General features: G+C 41.5%; 3 protein-coding genes across 3 annotated transcripts in view; 2 read left to right on the top strand and 1 right to left on the bottom strand.

Moving 5' to 3' along the window:
• MGAT4A (mannosyl (alpha-1,3-)-glycoprotein beta-1,4-N-acetylglucosaminyltransferase, isozyme A) overlaps positions 1-1,456 on the top strand; it is an 81,541-nt gene extending 80,085 nt beyond the window's left edge. Inside the window, exon 15 of the mRNA XM_015411195.1 lies at positions 1,298-1,456. Coding sequence (XP_015266681.1) covers positions 1,298-1,324 — 27 coding nt within the window. The 3' untranslated portion in view covers positions 1,325-1,456. The remainder of the gene's footprint in view (positions 1-1,297) is intronic.
• A 4,949-nt stretch (positions 1,457-6,405) lies between these two features.
• On the bottom strand, positions 6,406-13,826 carry UNC50 (unc-50 homolog (C. elegans)). The gene is made up of 6 exons (XM_015411196.1): positions 13,623-13,826; positions 10,623-10,906; positions 8,806-8,926; positions 7,673-7,812; positions 7,489-7,590; positions 6,406-6,695 (listed from the first exon to the last, which is right to left on the bottom strand). The coding sequence occupies exons 2-6, from the start codon at positions 10,900-10,902 to the stop codon at positions 6,559-6,561; spliced, it is 780 nt and encodes a 259-aa protein (XP_015266682.1). The 5' UTR covers positions 10,903-10,906; positions 13,623-13,826; the 3' UTR covers positions 6,406-6,558.
• A 129-nt stretch (positions 13,827-13,955) lies between these two features.
• LOC107110413 (cytochrome c oxidase assembly factor 5) lies at positions 13,956-21,632 on the top strand. The gene is made up of 3 exons (XM_015411194.1): positions 13,956-14,186; positions 14,916-14,999; positions 19,640-21,632. Exons 1-3 carry the CDS (start codon positions 14,085-14,087, stop codon positions 19,679-19,681), a joined length of 228 nt encoding a protein of 75 aa, XP_015266680.1. The 5' UTR covers positions 13,956-14,084; the 3' UTR covers positions 19,682-21,632.
• The last annotated feature ends 1,591 nt before the right edge of the window (positions 21,633-23,223 follow it).

Here is a 23,223-nt window from a genome sequence, read left to right as displayed (position 1 = left end):
GACTCCGAGTGAAGGGCAGGGTATAAATCCAATCTCTCCTTCTTCTTCTCTCCTTCTTCTGCCTGAGTCTTTGGAAGGGTACAGCCAGAATATGCTGTACTTTCCAAGGTGGACCAGCTTTCTTGGAATAAGACAATTTTGTATGTCCTGTTAAGATTTCTTCAACACATATTGGCTGTGCATGGACACAGATTTTTTTTAGTCAGTGTATGTGGCCTCAGCTTGCGGGTGCCATGCACTGAGATCATGTCAATGTGGCTCCCATGTGAAAAAAAGCCCTTTTTTGCATGCATTGCAAATTTTGAACTGTGACATCCCAGTGCTATGTTAACTCTCTCAGAATATTTTCATGCTGTTTGGAAGACAGTTTAGAATAACTAACAGTGGCCCCGGTCACACGGGCAAGAAACTGCAGAGGAGAAGCGTGGCTGTTTGCCCTGGGGCAAACTACTGCGCAGTTACGCGATCAGACCTCCTGTGGAGGTACCGTGGAGGTTCCATGGCAAGGGAGAGGTGCCGATCACAGGACAAGCCGGCGCGCGACGAAGAAGCGTGCGCCGCGGCAAACTGTTTTTTATTTTTGTGTACATGACAAATGCGCATGCTCCGTTGGGTGCGCATGCGCATCCACAGAGACTTGGACAAAAAAACCCACCTTATTTGCAAGGGGACATGGGCGGGCGCCGGATGCCACCGGAAACGCGATCAGACGCCCGCCCTTGCCCCGCAGTTTCCGGAAACTAGTACCTCCATGGTACTAGTTTTTTGCCACGCAGTTTCAGCTGGAAGCCTCGGTTGAGCCACGGGAGTGCTACGCTTCCCAGATGTGCTGGTGAGATCGCGCCCGGAAACTCCGGCTGTTTTCCGTCTCACTTGTGTGGCTTCTGTTACGTGTGACCGCAGCCAGTGAGATCCTATTCAGATTCACTAGAAACTAGGCCTATTGAAATCAGTGGGTTTAGACTGGAGTAACTATATCACATTGCAGTCTCTATTTAACTACTTTATCAGTTTGTATGAAAAACCTGAGGCTAGATTAATTCAGAAGTTTCACTTTTGATTTATGATACACATAATTTCCTTGTAAACAGTATTTTTGTTTTAAAGAATATGCAGTAAGTGGCTGGTCAGAAGTCACAATGATTGGTGCTTGAAAGGGCATGTTGAATGTTACAGGAAAAAATGTTGCTGACTCAGTTAAAAAACACAATAAACCATCTTTTGTTGTTATGGGTGGAAAGTCCCTGTCAATACATGCTATGTTTTTAATCAGCCACTTTTCAATTCTGCATTGCAGGTTCATATTAAAAAGCTCCCTAACTGATCAGTCAAGAGGAAGGAAGGGGAAAAAAAGATTGGTCTTTTTGTAAACTTTTTAATGAAATCTTCAGATCATGGAGTGAAGATGAAGACACTGATCATGCACCTTATTTCCAACTCTTCTTTCTCACTGAAATGCTACCTCCTGTGAAGTCTACTGTAGATGGAATGACTGACCCAATAAGGGTTAATCACAGTCTTAAAACTGATACTATTCTGGTGGTATTTATCTAGATTCACAATTTCCTCCATCTGAACATGACTTTGCTGCATAAGGATCATAGTAATCTCTTTAACCTGTCAATGGTGATAGGATATGCTACATCAAAGTTGTACATATTGTTACATTCCTTGAAGATGAAAAACTATAGTTGTTAAAATACATTTTGTGAAGGGGGTACTTTTTGGAGGTTCATTTATTTTGCTAATGCAAACCCTCTTTTATAGATTATCAGGGATATATATTCAAAAGCATTAGGGATATTTAATTTATTAAAATGATTTGAAAAGTACATATTTTTATGCAGGAAATAACTTGATGCAGTTTTTTTTAAATGAATCACCTTACTTCTTTGAGTTAACTCTGCATTTTGCTTTGATATATAAAGCAAACATAGTTTTGTAATATACTGCCATGGTTAGGAAAGCTAAACTGAGTTTGCAAATGAAGCACTTTTTGTAGCATTCCATGGGCCAAATCTACCGAGGAACTTCTCTTGTGTGAGCCCTGTTGAAATTAAAGGGACTTGTACAAGAGTAGTTCCCCTTGGGTTATGCCCAGAGTCTAAGGTAGTGTTGTTCAAAAGCAAAATCATGACATGCTATGATTTTGAAGAACATTTCCCATATTCACAGTCCACAACATGTAATCCTAGAAAGCATGTTGAGGAAATTTTGTACTTAGTAGGGGGTGTTACATCTGCAATGACCTGAGGTGTGATTCATCTCCTTAAAGGGAAATTTTGATAATAGGCTATTCCTTTTTAACCTTTGTAGAGACTTCAGAACACACCCAAGTTGTTTCTCAAGACAAAAGAGCATTCTGATGTCTGCATTTTTTTAAAAAAATTGTTTTTGCATCTCCTTTTATATGAACTCTGTTCAGTCTTTTGGAATGACTCCGATTACCATTTTATTAGGATTAATAATAGATACACAATAACCTCAGCTGAGCTTTTAAAATGTGACTTTGTCAGAATATTTAATTCATTGTTGTTGTGGCTTCCTTTTTCCTTAAGAGGGTCCAGCTCCTGCTCAAAGCATTGCACTCCAGCTGACTGAAGTGAGATCTAAATGCTTGTTGTCTTTTGTACTTCAAGGATGAACATGAGAGATGCTTGCCTGGTCAGTAGCCTTGAAGAGAGGCAGTTCAAGCACTTTGTGCTCTGCAGCACAGTAAACATGCAATAGTATATTATCGTTAAAAAAAAGTTTTTTTCTTAATCATACCCCAGCCAAGATATGAGCTGAGCTTTTACCTCAACTCCACATCTGTGACTCATGCAGGTAAACAAAGTTTACTTCAGTGGTGTAGCTTGTGTCATGAGCTAATTCTTAGATACTTCTGTATCTTGGATATGAGCTTTTGCCAAAAACTGTTGTCTTGCCTTCTTTTAAGAATGTGATGTATTATATTGATGTGACTGGGTTGTCTGCTTGCTTTGTTTTATTTTTTGAGTCTGTTGTGAGCCTGTTCATTTTTTCTTTTAAAAAATCATCATCACATGACAGCTATTTTATTTAAGTTGCAAGGATGTTTCCACAAAAGAATATGACTCTTTGCATTTTTATTACGTCTGTTCTAGATTTATGGAACTGTTTCGCTGAAATTCTGTGATTCCTTCTTATTTGGCTAGGAACATACACATTTGCTAGGTAGTGTAGCCTAGTGGTTAAGACACTGAGCTTTGAACTAGGAAATCCGAGGTTCAAACCTTTTCTCTGCCATGAGATAACTGAGTGGCCTTAGGTAAGCCACCATCTCTGTTGTCCATCAGCAATACAGGAATGATGATAATACTGAACTGCTTTTCAGGGTTGTTGTAATGATTACTGAGATAATGTACATGAAGTGCTTTGAACATTCAAGTATTACAGGTTTTCATGAAATCTGCCAGTTTAATGTACACTGAACAGCAGAGAGAGGGATAATTACAGATTTAGGAATGTTTGGGAATAACTGACAAGGACCATGACATCCAATGCAAGCAGCTAAGCAAATGGGTGTTTGTGTCCTCCCTACAAATAGGAGTTCTAAGTCCAAAATAAACCAAACCCAATTTGCCCAGCCATTTGCATTTGTAAGTTATAGTGAAAAGAAGCTAAGCTGGAAGCAAATCAATTTGTTCTAAGAGTGGGTTAGGAGAACCTTGAGACCACACATTCCAATAGGGGTTGTGGAAACTGGTCAACATTTTGGTGCTGTGAGTTCTAAGTTGATCTGATCTTCTGCATTGTTATTTAGACTTGAATTGACACTTCTCTTGCCAAGTCTCAGAGACCTGATAGAGCTGAACCCTTTTAGAATGCACTACCTTTTGCCTCTTGGTTTGCTAGCCAATTGATCAAATGGAGTCAATATGGCTTCCTTCTAAATGTCTCAACTTAAAGTTGTAGTGGTAAAATTGCACCCCCCTCCCAATACTTACACAGTTTATACTCCATTTGTCAAAGATCATAGATGGAAGTCTTCTGTATTGCATACTTGGAAATAAGAAATACGCAGTGCAATGAAGTTGTAATAAACAGTTGTCCACATTAGATTTAGAAAGGATTGTGGGGTTGGGCTCAATGTTCCCTCAATTCACATCCTAAGTAGAATGTAACTGTTGTAATCTTAAAATTGGCAATGGGTAGTGTAAGATCCTGTGCAGATCTAGATTGCTGCTGAGCAGGGCTTCCTGTGTTAGTGAGTGGCCGCTCACACACACAGCTTATAGGGAACACTGCTTGGACTTAGATCAGGCACTGACACCCAGACTGGACAGCTCCTACCGGCAAGATGTCTAGATGGATCGATCAATAGAACAGCACGAAACTTAAAATCTCATGTTAAACTTCCATATTTTTCTTGGCTGGGACATTGACCAGAGTCTGTGCATGGGCTCCCCTCATGCCTTGGTATTAGTGTTGTCTTCATTGAGAATAATTGGTCTGGCTGCACTCTGAATGTATTTTTTGTTAAGTATTTACAGATGTACTAAAGAATTTATGATGAAGGCAATTTTTCAGATTGAGTTTTTCTGCAGTTATAGCTCAGGAAAGGCAAAGCTTTAGCTTATGAAAACATGGGACAGATTCTAGGAGGCTTTTTCTTGTATGTAAATAAAACATACTTCAAGCATAGTTTGGCTGAATGGAATATATTTCCTCAAAAGTAATTTTAGTCAACAAGTATAGGGTGTTCTCACAAGTTAAACATGCAGGGGATGTGAATGTGTATATGTGTATTTGACTGTAGTCTTTGGCTGTAGTCTTTGGCTTATAGGAAAGTTAGATCCTGTTTATCAAAGCCTGAATTTGTTGTATAAAACTCTCAATGCTCTCTTGCTTCCCACTTCTGATCCATGGCAATCTGGCAAAACTGTGGTGCATTAAGGAATCCCTAGACAGTTCAAATGCTTTCAGTTGTTGACATTTTAACGTAAGTGCAGTTTAACTGCTGGCTCAAATAGTCACACTGGTCTGTCACTGAGTATTTAAAATCCAGGAACCATGAACTCTTTTTGAAGGGAGTAAACTTAGCTTTTAAATTGCTAATCTGTTCAGTGGTGGCTGGATAACCTTTGGTGCTAAAGTTACAAGTTAGAAAGGAGGGTCTTCTGTATCCCCTCCCACACCTCTCCTCCCAGCAGGTGTTAATCCATGAATTGCTTGTAGGCCAAGCCAAGTATACAAGGCTGTGTATAAAGCCAAGATGCAATGGGCCTCCCAATTCAGCCACCCCTTTCCCTGAAAGATCAACTTGTGCTTTACTTGAACTATGGTGTATGGCTGTTTGCTAAGATTTGAATATGCTATTCTGAATGTTTTTAAGCCTTAACAGTGGCCAACAGAGTAAGATGACTGCAAGCAGGTTCGATAGCTTCTGCTTTCAGATTTTAATAACTGGGTTGTTATAATACAACAATCTATAATATTCTTTTTAGAAAGATACTTTTCCTTTTTCATTCTGTCTGCTTCATGCCCTCTTTGTACCTGTCCTTGTGGAATCTGCAAATTTGGTCCTACAGCCATCTTTTCCTAGGACATTCCACATACTTCCATTAACCATTTCCAAATTTACTTGCTATAAATTTATTTTTAAGAGCTAGAGATTTTTTTTTGTTAACCTTGCTGCTATATTTGAAAACCTAATTGGGTCATGTTAACTGTGCCTTTCATCAATGTTCTATGTGCCACAGCTGCCCACGTAATATTTGAAATAAATATTTTAAAAAACCTGCATCCTGTTTTTACTCTGTCCTTCTGCACAAACTTTTCACTGAGCAATTAAGTTTATAACCCTCCAGCTCACTAGAAGTGCCCTTACACACTGCTGCAGCAGAAAAAGTATGTACACTGTGAGAGAATAGAATTACAAGTACTGAAACCAATCTCTCTTAGAATTAGCATTTTACTTTAACCCTCTGAACTCAAGCTACCCAAATTACATGAGAGAACACATTACATAGCAGTGAACTTCTCAGACTTATAAATGCATTGTTTTCCTTGTAAACTTGCAATTCACCATTGTATTATATATTCCCGTTCTCAGTTACTCTTGTATACAGGAGGGGAAGAGACACCAATGAGGTATTTCCTCTGCTCATATTACACTTTTCTTTTAAAGCCACTAGCACACAGCAAGAGTGAAGAAAGGTAGAAGTCGTTTGCTGGTTAGATGCATGTAGTCATCCAGAACAACTTCTGGACTCAAATCTTAAACTGTGGAAGCACTCAAACCAATTTACTGGGGCAGACATTAGATTTTCAGAGTAACACCCAACTCAGTTAAAAAAAATCTTTATTACAGAAATGTACAGTGAAATTTTCCATTAGGAAGATACTGCAGAAGAATACAGAATTACAATAAATCTGCAGCTGTAAATAAATTTTTAGAAAACCAAAAACTTTACACACTGATCTACAGTGAAGAGTATGTATTTACAGAAATTTACAAGAGTGTCTTACTCTTACCTATTCTGAGACTGCCACAACAAGGCAAGAACAAGCAACCCATTTTGTTAGAGTCCACTTTTATTTCACTCTATACTTGTAGAAAGAACAAAGTGCTTGTGTGAAGTTCCATCCCATTGCTAATGAAACCAAGTAGAGCAGCAGAAGAAGTGCAAATGGATATAAGAGAATGACAGTATTCTTCAAGAATGGCAATGCTGAAAGAAGAAGAGCTTCAAGGTCAGAATGCAAGGCAGCCTGTATTTTCACTGATGCTGATGTCTAAAAACGGCGGATGAGGAAACCCATCCATTTGCTTCTTCTACAGCTTGTATCTTTCCCCTTTATCCCACCAACGATCCAGTGAGGTAGGTATGGATGAGAACAACTGACCTAAACCCAGTGAACTTCCTATGAATGAGTGGAAACTTGAACTGCTTCTAGATCGTAATCAGATATTAACTACACTCAGGGCTCTAGTCGGGGGGGAGCTCTCAGGTACGGAGCTCCGGAAGAGAATCTCTAGGGGGCGGGGCGGTCACGTGGTGAAGCCCCGCCCCCTTCTTTACCCCGCCCTCTGCTTCGATCCTCATTCCGTTTGGGAATGAGGATGAAGCAGGAGGGTAAGTAGCCGGGCCTTCTGACACACTTCCGGTGATGTCAGGGGGTGTGGCCTTCTGTCACTTCCAGTGATGTCAGGGGGCGTGGCATATGCAAATAAGTTATGCTAATGAGTTATGCTAATGAGCTCCGACAGCTCTTTTTCTACAACAAGACCCCTGACTACACTCATTTAGCTAAAGTCATAAATCTTTAGCATTATATGTGGTCATGTTTTATGCACATTACACTAATTATACTACATACTACTAAATGCAGCCTTTTGCCCAGCATTTTCACATCTTCTAAATTACATACACTGAATAGCTCCAAGAGGAGTATTAGGAGGGACTCCTGAAATGAGCAGTCCCTCATATTACTAAAGTGATGAAGGCTTTAATTGTTACTTACCACTATAGCCTAGAAATGTCACATAGATGTAATAGCCAATGGCAATCAGCCACAAAGTATTTCCAACGAAATATCCAATAAATGAATTCAATACAATTACATCTGCAAGAGAAAACAACAGTTGAGTCCTGTCAGTAGTTAGCATGAAAACGGCTTCAGATAAGGGTGGGCAAGATTTACTTACAATTAATGAAAAACAGCTGTATGAAATGCAAGATGACTAGAAGAGGATAGAAAGCATTCAAATGAACATCAAAGGCATATCCCCACTCCACATCACAATCTCTGCTTTGGTGTTTTACCAAATACTTATTTGAGATAAACCTGTAAGAAAGAAGGAAAAAAGGGGATAAAAAACCAACAACCACATACTACAACCTAGGCAATTTTAATATAATGCAGCATAACTCTTTTTTGTACCGAATGCAGACAGCTGGATCTTAAGAGGCACAAATGAAATTCCAGTACCAGAACAGATCCTACCTAATTCCACCTGTCTTCTGCAGCCCCTATGCTACCCACTATCCCCCCCCCCCACTTCCAAGAATTGAGAAATTCTCAAAAAACATGTTGGCTGCATCATGAGTGACACATAGAAAGTTATCTTTAAATTTCCATTCACCTTAAGTCTGCAGTACTCGTATCAAAGTCAAATGTATTTTTTTTGCTCAGAGATCCACAATGAAAGACCTTGTATGTAACTGAGGATAACTGAGAATGTAAATCAAGTATTCTGAACGCCTGAGGTGCCTGATATCTATCCCACATAGCGCTGTTATCATAGGTACCAGCTCAAGTATCAGGATGGGCTTCTGAATGCAGCTGCCAAAGATGGAAAGTAACTTCTATCAACAACCAGACTTTTGCTGCTAATATTACTTCCTAAATTAAAACATTTGCCAACATGTCTGTAGATCACAGAAACAGCATGCAAGTTTCTATTACAACATAACAGTTAGGAAGAAACGGCTTGGGAGTCTGTGGTACACACAAGGTTACATTACAGCAAATACAGGACAAGAATGAAAACTCTCCTGTCCCATTACTGGAAACAGGATGCAGGAAATAGTTTTTTCCAACAGCCTGTGTCTGGGAAATGTATAATTTTCTCATCCACATCTTGAAATATGCTTCCTATCCCCGCAAAAAACTTCTGCACATCATAACCCTATGTATACACTGATTTCGATGGTGTATATTCATAAGTGTGCATGCTTAGTGCTGCAGCCCCCAGAATCTTGCTTATCTTGTAACCATCACACCATATTCCAGAAAATCCAAACAGATGCCACATCCCTTTCATTCAGAGAGACTTACCACATTAAAGTTGCAATTAGGAGGCCAACTCCCACACAGTCTATAAACACAACCCAAAGCAGTAGTTTAATCATTTCAACAAATCCCATGTCCAATACAAAGCCAAATCCTATCGTGGATACTGAAGGAGAAAGACAAGAAACAGATACATGATTAGTTCTTGGCACACATAGTGCCCTACCATCAAATGCTGTTCAATTTTTTAAGAGATTAGTGGAAGACATGTTCTTGATAATATGCTTTCACCATCTAAAAACTATTTTGCCTTGTTCAGTACTTAAGAGACACTCCAGTCAATGCTCTGCTCTCACACCATTGATCCTGAATGTACAATAGCGTGTAGTTTCTAGGAAGTCACACTACTGGTACCTTGCAATCCTTTAATAATGTATTGGTTCATGGAGCACCATGACAAATCTGCACATGTTTTTGAAGATTCACTTTGTTACTAGAACCCATTAAATCTGTAAAACTTTGGTCATGTGAGACTTGACTTAAGTGGATCATATTCACTACATATATACACATAGCAAGAAATGGGCTACCGTGTTTCCCCGAAAATAAGACACTGTCTTATATTTATTTTTTCTCAAGAAGACACACTAGGGCTTATACCACAAATGCATAGAAATCCTGCTAGGGCTTATTTTTTGGGTAGGTCTTATTTTCAGGGAAACAGGGTATTTGTGGCCCGTAATGAGTTTTTGTGTAAGACGTGAGCAAGTGTAAAACATGTTAAGAACCTTTACTCTCATTTCAAAAAGGTGAGCCAGGGAAGTCATGGTTGCATAGTGCTGAAGAAAAGAAACCCAACCAAGAGGTGTGTGGCTATACGATTTACCATCAGAAACATCCAAGTTGTTTTCAAGGACACCCTGTGGGGCCAATGTGGAAGAAGGCCTGAGGAGGATTATGGAATGGTGGGGTCAGGTGACCTTATTCTGGCTTCAGCATACTGACAACTGGTTCCAGAGCTGCAAGTAGCCACAGGATTATTCCTCCTAGTCATTCAGCCCTCCCAATAATGGGTTAAGGGAACGCCAGGTGCAGGCATTAGCCCCAAGCTGGCATGACTCAGCAGATCAGGTGTTGCTAGGCTTGGGGGGGGGGGCCTGCACCTAACAGTTTAAAAAAGGAAGGGGTAGCAAGCAGTCTCCACCAGAGACACAGCTGCTACTGTAGGAAGCCCCCGGAAACCAAAAAGGATATAAGAGACTGTTCTGTTTTTTAAAAAAGCCCACTCATACTGCAAATCACTTGTTTCTGTGAGCTTCTTTGACCATTCAACCCCCTTAGAACACTCTTGCCTTTGGCAAAACATACCCAAGCACAGAGTGTGTGATAGTAAGCCAAACTGGAAGCTAAAGAAGCATTAGATTACCAGGGCTCAGGTAACTGAGTAGTTAGATGTAAACAGAAGGAAGTATTTCTTGCAGCCAGGACCAACTTGCTTCTGTAAAAGCAAGGGCAGCTCCAGGAACACTCCAAAATACTTCATATGCTCAGATGGGAACACAACAGTCATCACCCAAGACAAGTAAGACAGTCCCTTCCAGAGAATCAGATTTCCCTACCGCTATCAAGCTTTGCTTTGTCTGCATTCACCTTTAGGTTATTTACCCTTATCCACCCTAAGGATCCAGGCACTGATTTTGTACAAAGCCACATCCGGATGCTTTGTTAAAGAGATGTATACCTAAGTGTCATCAACACACTGATAGCACCCCTTCCCAAAGCTCTAGAGGATTTCATTTAGTGGCTTAATACAGATGTTCAACAGTGTTAAAGTTTATGGAACTAAGTTCCCAGATACCTACCACACAGCCAGATACTTAGCAATACAAGAAAAGCAGGGTCATCTCTTGCCCACTGGTCTTTTGTTTGTTTCCTGTAATGAAAGTTCCTATAAACCCTCTGTGGCGAAGTGAAGAGATACAGCATCTGCCACACAGCAAACTCAAAATCCATCTGTTGAAAGTGGAAGAGTCTTCTCAAGTATTTGTAGCGTTTTGCCCCCGCTGAGTGCCTAGCCGCATCCCTGGAGTTTAAAGCTCCATTGCCTTGACTTCGGGAATTAACTGATGTGGTAGGCAACATTTTGCTAAATGAAAAGAGAACAGAAATATAATTTTAAAGTTGAGACTTAAAAAAAAACCCCAGCTGCACAGGAGCAACTATCACACGTACAGTTCAATCTTCAGTCTAAGCCCACTGATTTCACTGTGCTTAGATCAAAGTAATTCTGTACAGAACTAAACCATTAAGTTTATAATTGGCAAGGAGCAAGATGTGTGTCAGTTTAATTACCTGTGCAACGAAGCTAACTGAGAAGACCTGAGGTCCCTTTGAAGAACCCAGCCTTAAACATGCTTACTTTAAAGTAATTTCATTTAGTTGAGCTTGTGACCAAATAACAATGCATAAAATCATAGAACTTTGCCATGTGATGCCACCTCTTTTTAAAAACCCTCCTGAAAACAATATAATGTAATTGTATGGTCTAATTATCTTAACCTTCTGAGCCAAGACTTCATGACTGAAAACTGCCATTAACCATATATGCTTGGGATGCCACTACAAAGTTCGTGACCCAACTGAACATCCAAGTGGCATGCAGCACCTGCACTCCTAGAGAAGACAAAACTGAACCATGCACAGAACCATTCCTGTGCTCATCACTTCTCTAGTCTCAGAAAGGCCTAGAGCCAGGATTTTGTGGCTTGTGGGGCAAATTTTTTTCCTGGTGGGGCTGCCATTATTTGCCAATCCCACTTCAGTTTCTCTCCCCGGGAATTGGAAGTGTCTCTCTTTACCTCCCGCTCCAGCAAGCCTTCCCAAGCCACTGCCCTCATTGGTTTTTTCTTTGGAGGGGACGGGGGCACAAGACTGCTTTTCTTCCTGCTGCCTCCTGTGTAGCTCCGGCAGAAGAAAAGCGGAGAGAGAAAGAAAGAAGGTACAAAGATGCTTTTGCCCGAGCAGAGCCTTCTTCAGTTCTCTTCCCTCCCTGCCAAACACTGGAAGTCTTGTGGGGCTGGCCCTTTAAGGAAGGGGGTAGAGCCCCAAGTAGCCCCACCATAGCTATCGGCCTCATCTCAGAGAGTTCTTAATCTTTCATAATCAGGAGTGGGATGGAGGCCAACAGAAATGAGAACTTGACATAGTACTGAATGGACTGCACACTGGACTTAAAACCACCCTCTTCTAGCTACAAAAGGCCAACAGAGAGCAAGGGAGGGCTGCAGTCAGTGGGATGGCAGGGAGGGGATGACGCATGTGAGTAGAAAGGGCATGGATGAAGACCTCTAGGGTTGCAGTAAAACTTTCAGCTAAGGCTGTAAATATAAGAATACCTGGGATAAAAAGGTACTGTAATCTAGATATCTCAACAATTATGTTTAAAGACAGGAGTGTAAGAGTGCCTAGGACTGCAACCTGTCAACTTTGCTCTACTGTAGCCAAGTCTATTTCAAATGCCACTAGCAACAGCTGCCAAATGACAAGTGCCCACTAGTTTCTGCCAATATCAGATGCTTGTTTGACTAATATAACATAGGTTTGCTTTTCTTTTATATACTTTGGCTTCTTAACTAGGCAGACCTCTGCCTTTAAAGTGGAAGTGATGAGGAATGGCAACACCATCCTCTGCTGTTCATAAATTATGCACCTGCGGTAACATAGCCACACAAGATTTTAGAGATACAAATTTACTGCCTTTGATAGAACAAGTAAGGACTTGGTGCAGTCCTAAAGTGCCAACATTCACCACCACATAAAGGCAACCAAGAATAAAAATATGAAATGCTGAAGAATTAAGAGGCAAAGAATGTCCCCTCGTACATTTATTTAACTTCATTTCTACCCTGCCTTTCTCCCCAGTGCAGACCCATTCTCCTCTCTGCCATGTTATCCTCACAACAACTCTGTAAAACAAAGTTTGAGTCCAGTGGAGGCAGGTTAGGCTGAGTGTGTGGGACCAGCACAAGGTTAGCCAGCAAGCTTCCATTAGGATCTCTCAGATTCTAGGCCAACAGTCTAACCACTACTCAACACTGGATTTCGTGATCCTCTGCTCCTTTTCCAAGACCACTAGGGACAGAATGCCACTAAGGTAGGCCTAAGCCCAACCACATAGACTGTTGTAGAATCACACTAGCAAGCTGCAGTGAAAGGGAAATGGTGAAAGGCAAACAACATATTAATAAAGGCAATCTGAGGAGTGAGAAGCAGAAATGGATTCTTATCTTGCAGAACTGTTTTACCTACAGCGTTCAAAATGCACAGGTGAAGAGAGGCCTAACAAACCCTGCCTTGCGAAAATGCCCACTCATCCATACCATGAGCAAATATCCAGCAAGGGCCTTTTTTAATTTTTTGGCAAAGCCAAGCTGATTGCCAACAGGAGGGGGCTGAACTTAAGCCCGTTCTTGCACAGGTCAGCCCCACCGGATTCAAGGAGGCTTACTCCTAAAGCACGGCACATGGGATTGCAACCCACGGTTGTTACAGCTTGTTTTCACGCTGGCGGTTTTACGGCTTCGTTGTTGCTCAGCCGCACAGTCGAGTCCGACTCTTCGCGACCCCATTTTATGGCTTTACAGTTTACAGTTTTACTGGAGAGCCCCCATACAGATTTTCTCAATAAATCATAAAGCCTCACAAGCCGACACCCCCCCCCCCCCCCCCCCCGAACAACAAACCGCCTGCTCACGGAGGAAGCAGAGCAGTAGTGACCCCGCAGGTGGCGTGGGGGAGAAGAAGTGCAATTCACGGGCCGGGTAAGGAGGTGTTTCGGGGCGGAGCTGCGAGAGGATTCTCACCATTCTAGAACCGCCGAGCACAGAACTCGCGGGACGTTCCGCCCACTTCCACCCACGCACCGCTGAGGCGCCCTGTCCCCCGCCCCTTCGGCTCCGGTCTTCCCTCGCTCAGAGGAGGAAGGGGCGCGTCTACAGGAGGGACCTTTCCTCGGCGCCGCTCCGATCGCCGTTGCCAGCTCACAACAGCTGAGCAGCGTTTCCCCTTTCCCCCAACTTCCGGTAAAAGCGCAGCATTGCGCAGGTGCATTGACAGGACTGTGCCAGAGCGGTGCATGGTGGGTAAGCCCCTCTGCGCGTGATGATGACGTCGGTGTACGGTGTTTAGTCCCGGGGTTGTTGGAACATGGCAGCTGGCTTGGCTGTGGGAAGGTGGGGGGGATCGCCTATCCTCGACGCTGCATAGAGCGGTAGTGGGTAGCTGAGCGATACAGAAGGAAGGGAAGTTGAAAGTCAGCGGCCGCGATGCCCAAGTATTACGAAGATAAAGAGAAGGACGAGCGCCCTTGCGCTGGCATTCGGGAAGACCTGAGGTTTTGCCTGCTCGAGAGTTTCTGCGTCGTCCAGGTGGGGGAAGCGGGCGGAGAAGATGACATTTAAGAGGTCATTTAGACAACACGCCTATGGGAGGGGGTGCTAAATCTTGACCGTGGCAGGTTTCCTGTGCCTGTGATGTTAGGATACTTGGGAGTGAATCCCATTGAACTCAGTGGAACGTTTTTGGGTATGGTCGTGTACTCAGAATTTTCACGTTAAACTACCTGGGAATTAATAATTGGTAGTTGCATTTAGGATTATAGGCCCATATCCTGATTGCGAGCTAAAATATAATTCCTATGGACTCTAGTAGGGCTTGCCCCCGAACAAGTGTGTGTTCAATTGCAGCTTCATTCTGAGTAAGTGAACATGGGGAGCAAGCTATAAGAGGGCTAATTGCAGAGCACGGGATGAAGTCTTCATTTTGCAACATCGCAATAAGAAGGCTCTCACCGTACACTAGAGTAACAAAACGGTCAACCTTAAAATGCTTTTCTGGCATGCATATAATAAGATATTATTTCACTAGGGGATGTGATTAAGAGTTGACATTAGAAATTATTTTTTACAACTGGAAGTAAATACTTTTCTGTCTTGTCTGTTTGCCTGGTGCTTACTCTGTAGCATTTATAAACTGTTTTTCTTTCAGAGACTATGGTATCAAATACAGCCTTTCTGAAAAGAGCATGCTTGTGAAATAATTTCCTTGCCTGCTGAATAAATATGTTGGCTGCTTACTTTACTGTATTTTTATGACAGGAAAAGAAAAGCATCAAGCAGTGTTTGAAGGAAGGAAACTGCAGTGGTTTACTGGTTTCATTTTTTGAATGCAAAAGGTCAATGGTGAGTAGCAAGATTCTACTGTAAATTATTCCCTTTAACAACAACAACAACAACAAACCAATGAAATATTATGGGACAGATGGTATTTTGGTTTTGTTAAATCTTAGAAATATTTGTTGTATGTATAAATAATACTAATGAATGCAAACTGCAGGTTTGGATCTAAAGATGTCTTTCCATTCATAGGCAGGCAACTTTCAGCCATGGAAAGACTCCTTCAGTTCATGGAAAAGTAGCTTTGAATCCAACCTGTTGCCTCCAGGGCACCAAAAGTTACATAAAAGGTGGAGAAAGCTTTCTGTGACAAATAGGCATAATCTCAAAATGTATACAACTCAGATGAAGAAAGTTTATTCATAATGTAAAATGAATCAAAGGAGCATGTAATATTAATGAAAGATCTTAAACTTTTTTGCCTTTTGAATCCATAATATTCAGTTGAGTATGTTCAGACGAAGCATTGTGGTATTTGTACAGTGTAATTGCTTTTCTGAATTTTTGGAATAGAATGGTTTTAATTGTTAAAAATGAATATATTATTAAGAAGATGTTGTAGGAAGGTATGTGTTGTCATGATGGGTGGGAGTGGTAACGGAAGGACCTGTATGTTGTAGGGACCCTTGAGATTGGGGGGTTATTTGTGCCACCCTTGTCAATGGAAATGAGGCCATCCAGGCTCTTTGAGCTGGGAATAGATTCTAAGATCTGGGAGCAAACCTTGGGGGCAGCCATTTTGTTCCATTAATGTCCAGTGGTGGTCCAGATTGTAAACCATTCTTGTGGGAGGATATCAAGCATTCCTGTCCCAGACATTGGTGATCCCTTTTAAACAATGAAGGGGATTCTTCCCATCTCAGCTGATATATTGTATGGGAACCATTCAGCGCCAGCTCCATTTCTGGGGAATTGTTTTGATCTCATTAGAGTATGACAGGGAAACAGAATGCTGGTTATCAAGATGTACTGAGTCCTTTTGAAGAGCCTTCCTTGAGATTCTGCCCTGGCAACAGTTTTATTCTACAGGTGCACAGAGCTTAACAGTTACACAGTAGTATTGAAATAATAGACAAATTGAATGCATAATTATAAGATAGGGAGACTTGTATTGGCAGTAGTACATGCAAAAGGGATCTAAGGATCTTAGTAGATTGTACATTGAGCATGAGTCAGCAGTGTGATGTAGTAGCTACAAAAGCAAATGTGATTTTGAGCTGTGTCAGCAGAAGTATAGTGTCCAGATAACACAAAGTGATAGTATCACTGTCTTCTGGTTAGACCTCACTTGGAATACGATGTTCAGTTTTGGGTACCACAGTTTAAGAAGGATGTTGACAAGATGGGACATGGACAGAGGAGGGCGACAAAGATGGTGTGGGGTCTGGAGACCAAGTCCTATGAGGAAAGGTTGAAGAGCTGAGTATGTTTAGCCTTGAGGTGGTATGATAGCCATCTTCAAATAAATGAGGGGCTGTCATATAGAGAATGCAGCAGAGTTTTTTTGTTGCCCCAGAAGGTTGGATCAGAACCAACAGGTTGAAATTTCTTTTAAAAATTGGCTAAACATTAGGAAGAACTTCCTGACAGCGTGATTCCTCAGTGGAACAGGCTTCCTCGGGAGTTGGTGTGCTCTTGTTCTTTGAAGATTTTACAGCAGAGGCTAGATGGCCTTCTGACAACAATGCTGATTCAATGACTCAGTATGAATTTAGGCAGATTTAGAGTGGGAGGGCAAGAAGAGATAAGCCAGTGCTTGGCTTTTGTGGCCCTTTCTTATATGCCCATGGTAATGTTGATCACCACTTTGGGGTAAGGAAGGAATTTTCCTCCAGGCTAGATTGGCCCAGGGATTCTGGAGGTTTTTAAAAATCTTCTGGTCATGGAGCAGGGATCAGTAGGGGTGGGTAACTGAATTTTCCACCATTGTGCAGGGGGTTGGGCTAGATGAGCCTTGGGGTTCCTTCCAGCTCTATGTTTCTTTGAATCCTTTCTAATGGTCTGGCTGCTTGGTGCCAGTGTGGCTTAGTGTTACATGCTTTTATAATTACATGCTAATGTTACATGCTATTATAATTGTTTTATGTCAAGCTGATATTCTGTCTGTACTAATTGTGGGTTACTTGTGGTAGGTTTTTAAAAATATAGTACTTTAGGAGCTACCATAAACTTTGTTCATTGTGATACCTGGGACAAGGAAGGTGTTATTTTTAAAAATAGGATACAGGCAAAAGAATGGATAAAAACAATATAAGATATCTAGATTATATTTACGTCTTTACATGTAATATATTTACCAATCCACAGTGCATCATGAACCCATTTCTTTCTCTATATGACCTTTGCATCATCTGCACTGATGTAACTGGTTGTAATTCAGTAGCTGCTGGAGAGAAATAAACTAATTAATTATGGGCCCTGAAATGCATTGTCAGTGGAGCTACATGCTGTTGCTAGACTGAGAGGGCCATCCTAAACAGAGTTACATGCTTCTAAGTGTAAAATGATGCACATTGGGATAACAAAATCCCAACTTCAAGTATAGGCGAAATGGGGCCTGAACTTGCTGAGACAGAGAGAGAAAAAGATCTTGGGGTCATAGTGGATAGCGTAATGGAAGTGTCAACCCAGTGTGCTGCAGCAGTGGAAAAATGCTAACTCTGTGTTAGGAAAGGGATTGAAAATAGTCAATATTATACTGCCCCTGTATAGATTGATGGTTCGGCCTCATTTGGAGTACTGCGTAGAGTTCTGGTCACCATATCTCAAAAAAGACATCACGGATGTGGAAAAAGTACAGAGGAGGGCAACCAATATGATTAGGGTTTTGGGGCACCTTCCTTATGAGGAAAGGCTGAAGAGTCTGGGATTCTTCAGTTTAGAAAAGAGATGACTAAGGGGGGGGGACATGATAGAGGTCAATAAAATTATGCTTGGGATGGAGAGAGTTGACCAAGAGAATTTTTTCTGCCTCTACCAAAATACAAGAACTTGAGAGCATCCAGTGAAACTGATGAGCGGTAGATTTAGGACAGATCTAAGGAAATACTTCTTTACCCAGCGAGTGATTAAAATGTGAAATTCACTGCTAGAGTGATGGCCACAAGAATACACAGCTTTAAAAGGGGATTGGATAGATTCATGGAGGCTAGATCTATCAGTGGCTACTAGCCATGGTGGCTGAGGGGAACCTCCACATTCAGAGGCACTAAACCTCTGAATCCCAGAGTCTGGAGGCAGCATTAGGGGAAAGTCTCAGCCTCTGTGCGCAGTTGTTGGTCCTCCAGAGGAACTGGTTGGCCAGTGTGTGAGACCGAATACTGGACTAGTTGAACCACTGGTCTGATCCAGCGGGGCTCTTCATATGTTCCAAGCCCATTGACTTTAGTGGGTTTAGAAAGGTGTAACACTGCTTAGGGCTGTGCTGTGTACCGCTTAATGTTGCAGATGGAGGAACCAAATATTTGACAGTTCCTCCTGACATTTAACCAGTCAAAAATATTTTGTCGATTACCTAATCCAATATTTTTAAAGCATTAATATTACTAAAAACAGCCAAAGAGAGTATAATCACCAACAAGCTTAATATTTATTTTAATAACAAAAGTAAGTTCTGTTATTGTAAAACTGTGACATTAACCTAATGAATTATTACAACTGTTAACAATGTGGGATAAAGTTTCTCTGGGTTTTTATCCTGGAATATCAAAAGCAGCTCACAGTTACAAATTCAAAAAAAGAAAGAAAAAAATTGAAACCGAAATAAAGCAACGTAGGGGCACCTGCTGAAAAGCAAAAAGAATGGTTTGGAGATGCTTACAGTTACAGCAGGTGGCCAGTAGGAGAAGCTTTGCGATGCTGCTGGGTCTGCTCTTGCCTTCTGCAAAGCTCCATGGCAAACAGCCCTCACTCCACTCTGTTCTAACAACTGCTATCATGAGGAAATAACAAAGATTAAACTTGCACTGTGGCATTTTTTGTTTAGTGGAATATTTGACTGGTCACATATTTATTTATTTATCAGATTTATACCCCGCCCTCCCTGCAAAGCAGGCTCAGGGCGGCTTCCATACCAACATAATAGGGGAATCAGTTGACCGGTCCTTTGACAATATGCTATCCTACAGGAAAAAATTCCCGATGTTCTGAGCTAAGAACCCTTTATGAAGAGCGCTTAAACATTTGATTTCTCACTTGCCACCTGAAGTAATCATTCAGCAACATGTACGTCCTGTGAGTCTGCTGATCTTCTTCCTGGGTCCTTGTAATGCAGCATCTACCTGTGGACATGCCTGCATGCTGGCAAATAAAGCAGGGGAGGAGACATGAGGGTTTTAACTGGCCAGATCCACTGAAAGCAAGTTGTACCCGGGTGCTCCAGATCATTGCTACTGGGTGATGGGTCTGTTATGTTATTTATGTTGATGACACTTTAATGTTTTATTACTGTTTTGTAAACTGTCTTGAGCTTGGGAAAGGAGGTAAAAGCCTCTTTGGAATTCTTTCAAGAAATCTAATCTAGATACTACCCTATTTGTCATAATACAGATAAAGTTATTTTTTTATAAGGCCCCTGTACTTAAAAACTGGAAGTTGTTGTACAGGAATGCAGTCATTCTAACTTGATTATTTATTTATTCTTAAAGTTGGATAACAGAGCAAGATTCAGAGGAAGAAAGGGATACTGAAGTCACTCATTAAGAAACAGCAAGCATGAACAACCTTGGATGCACTGATACCTCAACATTAAAAGACTGACCAATTAGGTTATCAGCTTTTCCCAAATGGCTTCATTTCCATGCAAACGACTGCTGTTTAAGCACTGAATGACTGAACATGCTGACTATCTGGAACACTAAAATCACAATATTATTGGTGATGGTGATGGATGTTTTAATGTTCCCATTTTTGTTCAAATAATCAAGCTTATCCATCTACAGTGTCTAAGTTAGACTTGGCTAGAGGGCAAATTCTAGAGTATAACTGGTTAGCTGCTTTAACCAATACAAATTTGTGGTGGTGGTCATAACTTCTTAATAAAATATTTCTCCATGAGTACTATAATGGCCGTCAGTTGAATTGCATTGTCCTGAAGTTATTTTCTTTTTGGAGCTTGATGTTTGGATGGGTTCTTCCACTCCAGTCATGCAGTGTGTTACCACAAATGACCTGTCTCGATGTTGGGGGAAATTAGCTATGAGACCGAGGAGGTCAGAGGGGTACAAGGGATCACATGTCTTTGTATACCAAGGTCCAGTTCAGTAGGAAGACTCCAGATTTATAGAGTTTTCAATAGATTTATTAGAAAATCTCCCTACATACAATCACTCTAAGCAATCAAAATGTACACACAATCCAGAACTAAGAATTAAAAGGTGATGATAGAGATGCTTAGGATTAGTTATAGGGGTTATACTACCTGTCCAGATGTGTAGACAGCTGTGAAGAGGATAGTGCAAATGGCCAGCATTCCACACTAAGTACAAGGAGGCCCAAAGAAGAGACTTTGGGGGTGTACTCAATAATGGATGCTCTCACAGTGCACACTGCAGTGGGGCTTGCTCTCTTTATAGGAAATGGGGGGGGGGCGGTCTCCCAGGCTAGAACTTGATGGGTGTAATGGCTGTTGATGGTCCTACCTGGGCAGATTGAATAAGTTTGATGACCACTGATGGTCCTGCCAAGGTAGGTTGAATGGGTTCCCAGGCTTAGACAAAAGGGGGAAATGGGTATCTGATAGTTGTCAGGAAGAATTTGTTAATGATTTAATCATTTTTGGTTTTGGTACCTGTGGGAGGGGACGGGAAGGCCACTTGTTGAGACAAAAGGCTTCTACACAGGTATAGGTATTACAGTAAGGGGGGATACATGAGGGTATGGAGACACAGAAGGTTCGCAAGATGTCCACTGAATGGCTTTAGAAATGCAGATACCTACTATGCATACCTTTGCTGGGTGGAGGGCGAGAGTGGAGATTGCCCTTGAGGACACCTTGTGCAACCTTTGACAGAAACCCTTTGCTGAGCTTTGGCTAGCTCTTTGACACAGGTCAAGAGTGTCCTCTTTAGCCTGGGTTTGTGGGTCCAGGTCAGAAGTGGGGTGCCCCACTGTTGGGGCTACCCCAAGTGTAAGGTAGCACCTCGGGGCTACAAGTGTTAGGAGTCCCTAGTTGTTTAACAGTCTTCTGCTGGGATGCTGAAGTTATGAGGTAGTTTGTGCTCCTGAAAGAGGCACTTCAATCCTGGAAGGGATTGGTATGGCAACTCAATTACCGTGCTTAACCAGATCCTGTTAAGCTGGCTGTGTGTGTCTTATACAGAAGGGCATGCACATGCTCATCCAAGGCCCCTAACTGTTGTGCGCAACTACAGCTTGACTGGAATAATTATCTTCAGGTACAGTGGCTATGATAGAGTGAGTAGCCATTGTCCAATCTTGAACAGGTGAAATGCCCTTCTTGTGCCCTGGCATTATTTCCTTATTCTATTAACTATATTCATGTTCACTGTAATTCATACATTAGCTTATTCTTTATCTAACTCATGAGGTAGGTCACAACAACCCAGAGAACTAAGGCTGAGAGAGAATGCCTACTGAAGGCCATATGATTTTAACCTTTAAAGTCCTATATGGTCAGGATCCGGCATACCTGAGGGGCTGCCTTTCCCCACATGTTCCCCAGAGAGCACTGCATTCTGGGGCACAACATCGGCTGGCCCTCCCAGGCCCTAGGGACGTCCGACTGGCAGCAACCAGGGCCTTCTTTGTAGCAATTCTGTCCTGGTGGAATGAGCTTCCGGAAGAGATCAGGGCCCTGTGGGATCTTCCACAGTTCCGCAGGGCCTGCAAGATGGAGCTCTTCCACCATGTGTTTGATTAAGGAGCTGTACTACACATTGAGGAGTGTCCTTGTGCCCTAGCTTCCCAGGCTTTCCAGTCTGTAACGTGTGTCCCACCATCGTGGTTCCCAGCCTGTGCTCGCTGCATAATAAATGAGAACTGGGCTGGTGTGAAAATATTGACATCCAACAGTCACCTAAATTATGTTATAAGAACTGACGCTCCTGTTGCTTGAGTATGTGCCAGCATTTTATGTGTTTATGTTTTAAATGATTGTTATTTTAAGTAATTTATATCAATGATTGGTTTTTAATTTTATTTAACTGTGTTTTATGAGCTGTTGTAAGCTGCCCTGAGCCTGCCTTGGTGGGGAGGGCGGAGTATAAATTAAATAAATAAATATGACAACTGAGTTGAGGTTTGAACCCTCATTTGTGGGGTCCAGTTTATTCATTGAGCAGTAACAAGAGTTTGCAAAAAGGGATTTAGGGTTTTTCAAAACGTGGCAAAGTAAGTTTCCTGAACATTATGTTCACGTACCTAATGAAATAGTCCCAGGCCTCCTATTGTTTTTAATTTTTTAATTTTATGGTAAGTCCTTTTAGGTAATTTTTTGCTTGGAACAGAAATTAATATAAATGCAGCTCTTGTCATAATTTGTTAGTCTTAAGAATCTGTCTTTAAAAAAAACAAAAAAACAACAACACTGATCATATAGTTTCTGTTGAAGACAAAGATAACAGAATTCTGACCTTCATGTCATACTGTCCACAGATGGGACTACAGAGTAAGTCCCAATAGAATACAGAAATTGGATATCTCTGATCTAGACTTTCTTATTTGCTGACAGCCTTGGGGACTACTGCCTGCAATAGCTCATTGGAATGAGGAATCTGATTTTGCCCCCTAGTCCCCCCTCAATTGCTCTTTGTCCTGGTTGTCTCTGCCTCTGAGGCCCTGCGCCTTCTGGTGGCATTGTGGTTGCTACAGCTGTTCATGGTGCTGGCTGATCTTTGGACACAGTATTTTTTTTATTTTTGACATCACAGTGAAATTCCTTTAAAAATATTTTCAAAACAAAAATGTGCAATTTAGAATACAATATTGATCATGTTATCTTCATTACAAGACAACTCACCCTCAAGAAAGATTAAAAATAAACAATAATTGAAGCATTACAACTGCATGTTTAAAGTCTATTGGTATAACAGTTTCCCAACTAATCACTGTCTTAACTATTTATTCAACTCCATCGTCCTATTTAATATAAAATTAAGACATAATAGGATAAGTCATGTCATGCCCCCCCACAATTCATAAAAAGATTTCCAGCTGTTAGAAAAGTATGCTTTTTAAATAATCCATCTCTTAATCATACAAATTCTTATAA

Source organism: Gekko japonicus, unplaced genomic scaffold (assembly GCF_001447785.1).
Source record: "Gekko japonicus isolate JY-2015 unplaced genomic scaffold, Gekko_japonicus_V1.1 scaffold1123, whole genome shotgun sequence".
Lineage (NCBI taxonomy): Eukaryota > Metazoa > Chordata > Lepidosauria > Squamata > Gekkonidae > Gekko > Gekko japonicus.
The sequence above is the reverse complement of the archived record's forward strand: the minus strand, read 5'-3'. Positions and strand labels throughout refer to the sequence as shown.

What these genes read in the sequence shown, in the direction of transcription:
- UNC50 (XM_015411196.1), bottom strand. Translation starts at nt 10,902, where the DNA reads ATGTTGCCTACCACATCAGTTAATTCCCGAAGTCAAGGCAATGGAGCT. An exon ending in GCTAAGTATCTGGCTGTGTG is followed by an intron (nt 8,927 to 10,622) that starts GTAGGTATCTGG and finishes TTTCTCCTTCAG; the next exon opens with TATCCACGATAGGATTTGGC. An exon ending in GACATTTCTAGGCTATAGTG is followed by an intron (nt 6,696 to 7,488) that starts GTAAGTAACAAT and finishes TTCTTCTTTCAG; the next exon opens with CATTGCCATTCTTGAAGAAT.
- LOC107110413 (XM_015411194.1), top strand. Translation starts at nt 14,085, where the DNA reads ATGCCCAAGTATTACGAAGATAAAGAGAAGGACGAGCGCCCTTGCGCT. An exon ending in AGAGTTTCTGCGTCGTCCAG is followed by an intron (nt 14,187 to 14,915) that starts GTGGGGGAAGCG and finishes TTTTTATGACAG; the next exon opens with GAAAAGAAAAGCATCAAGCA. An exon ending in TTGAATGCAAAAGGTCAATG is followed by an intron (nt 15,000 to 19,639) that starts GTGAGTAGCAAG and finishes TTATTCTTAAAG; the next exon opens with TTGGATAACAGAGCAAGATT.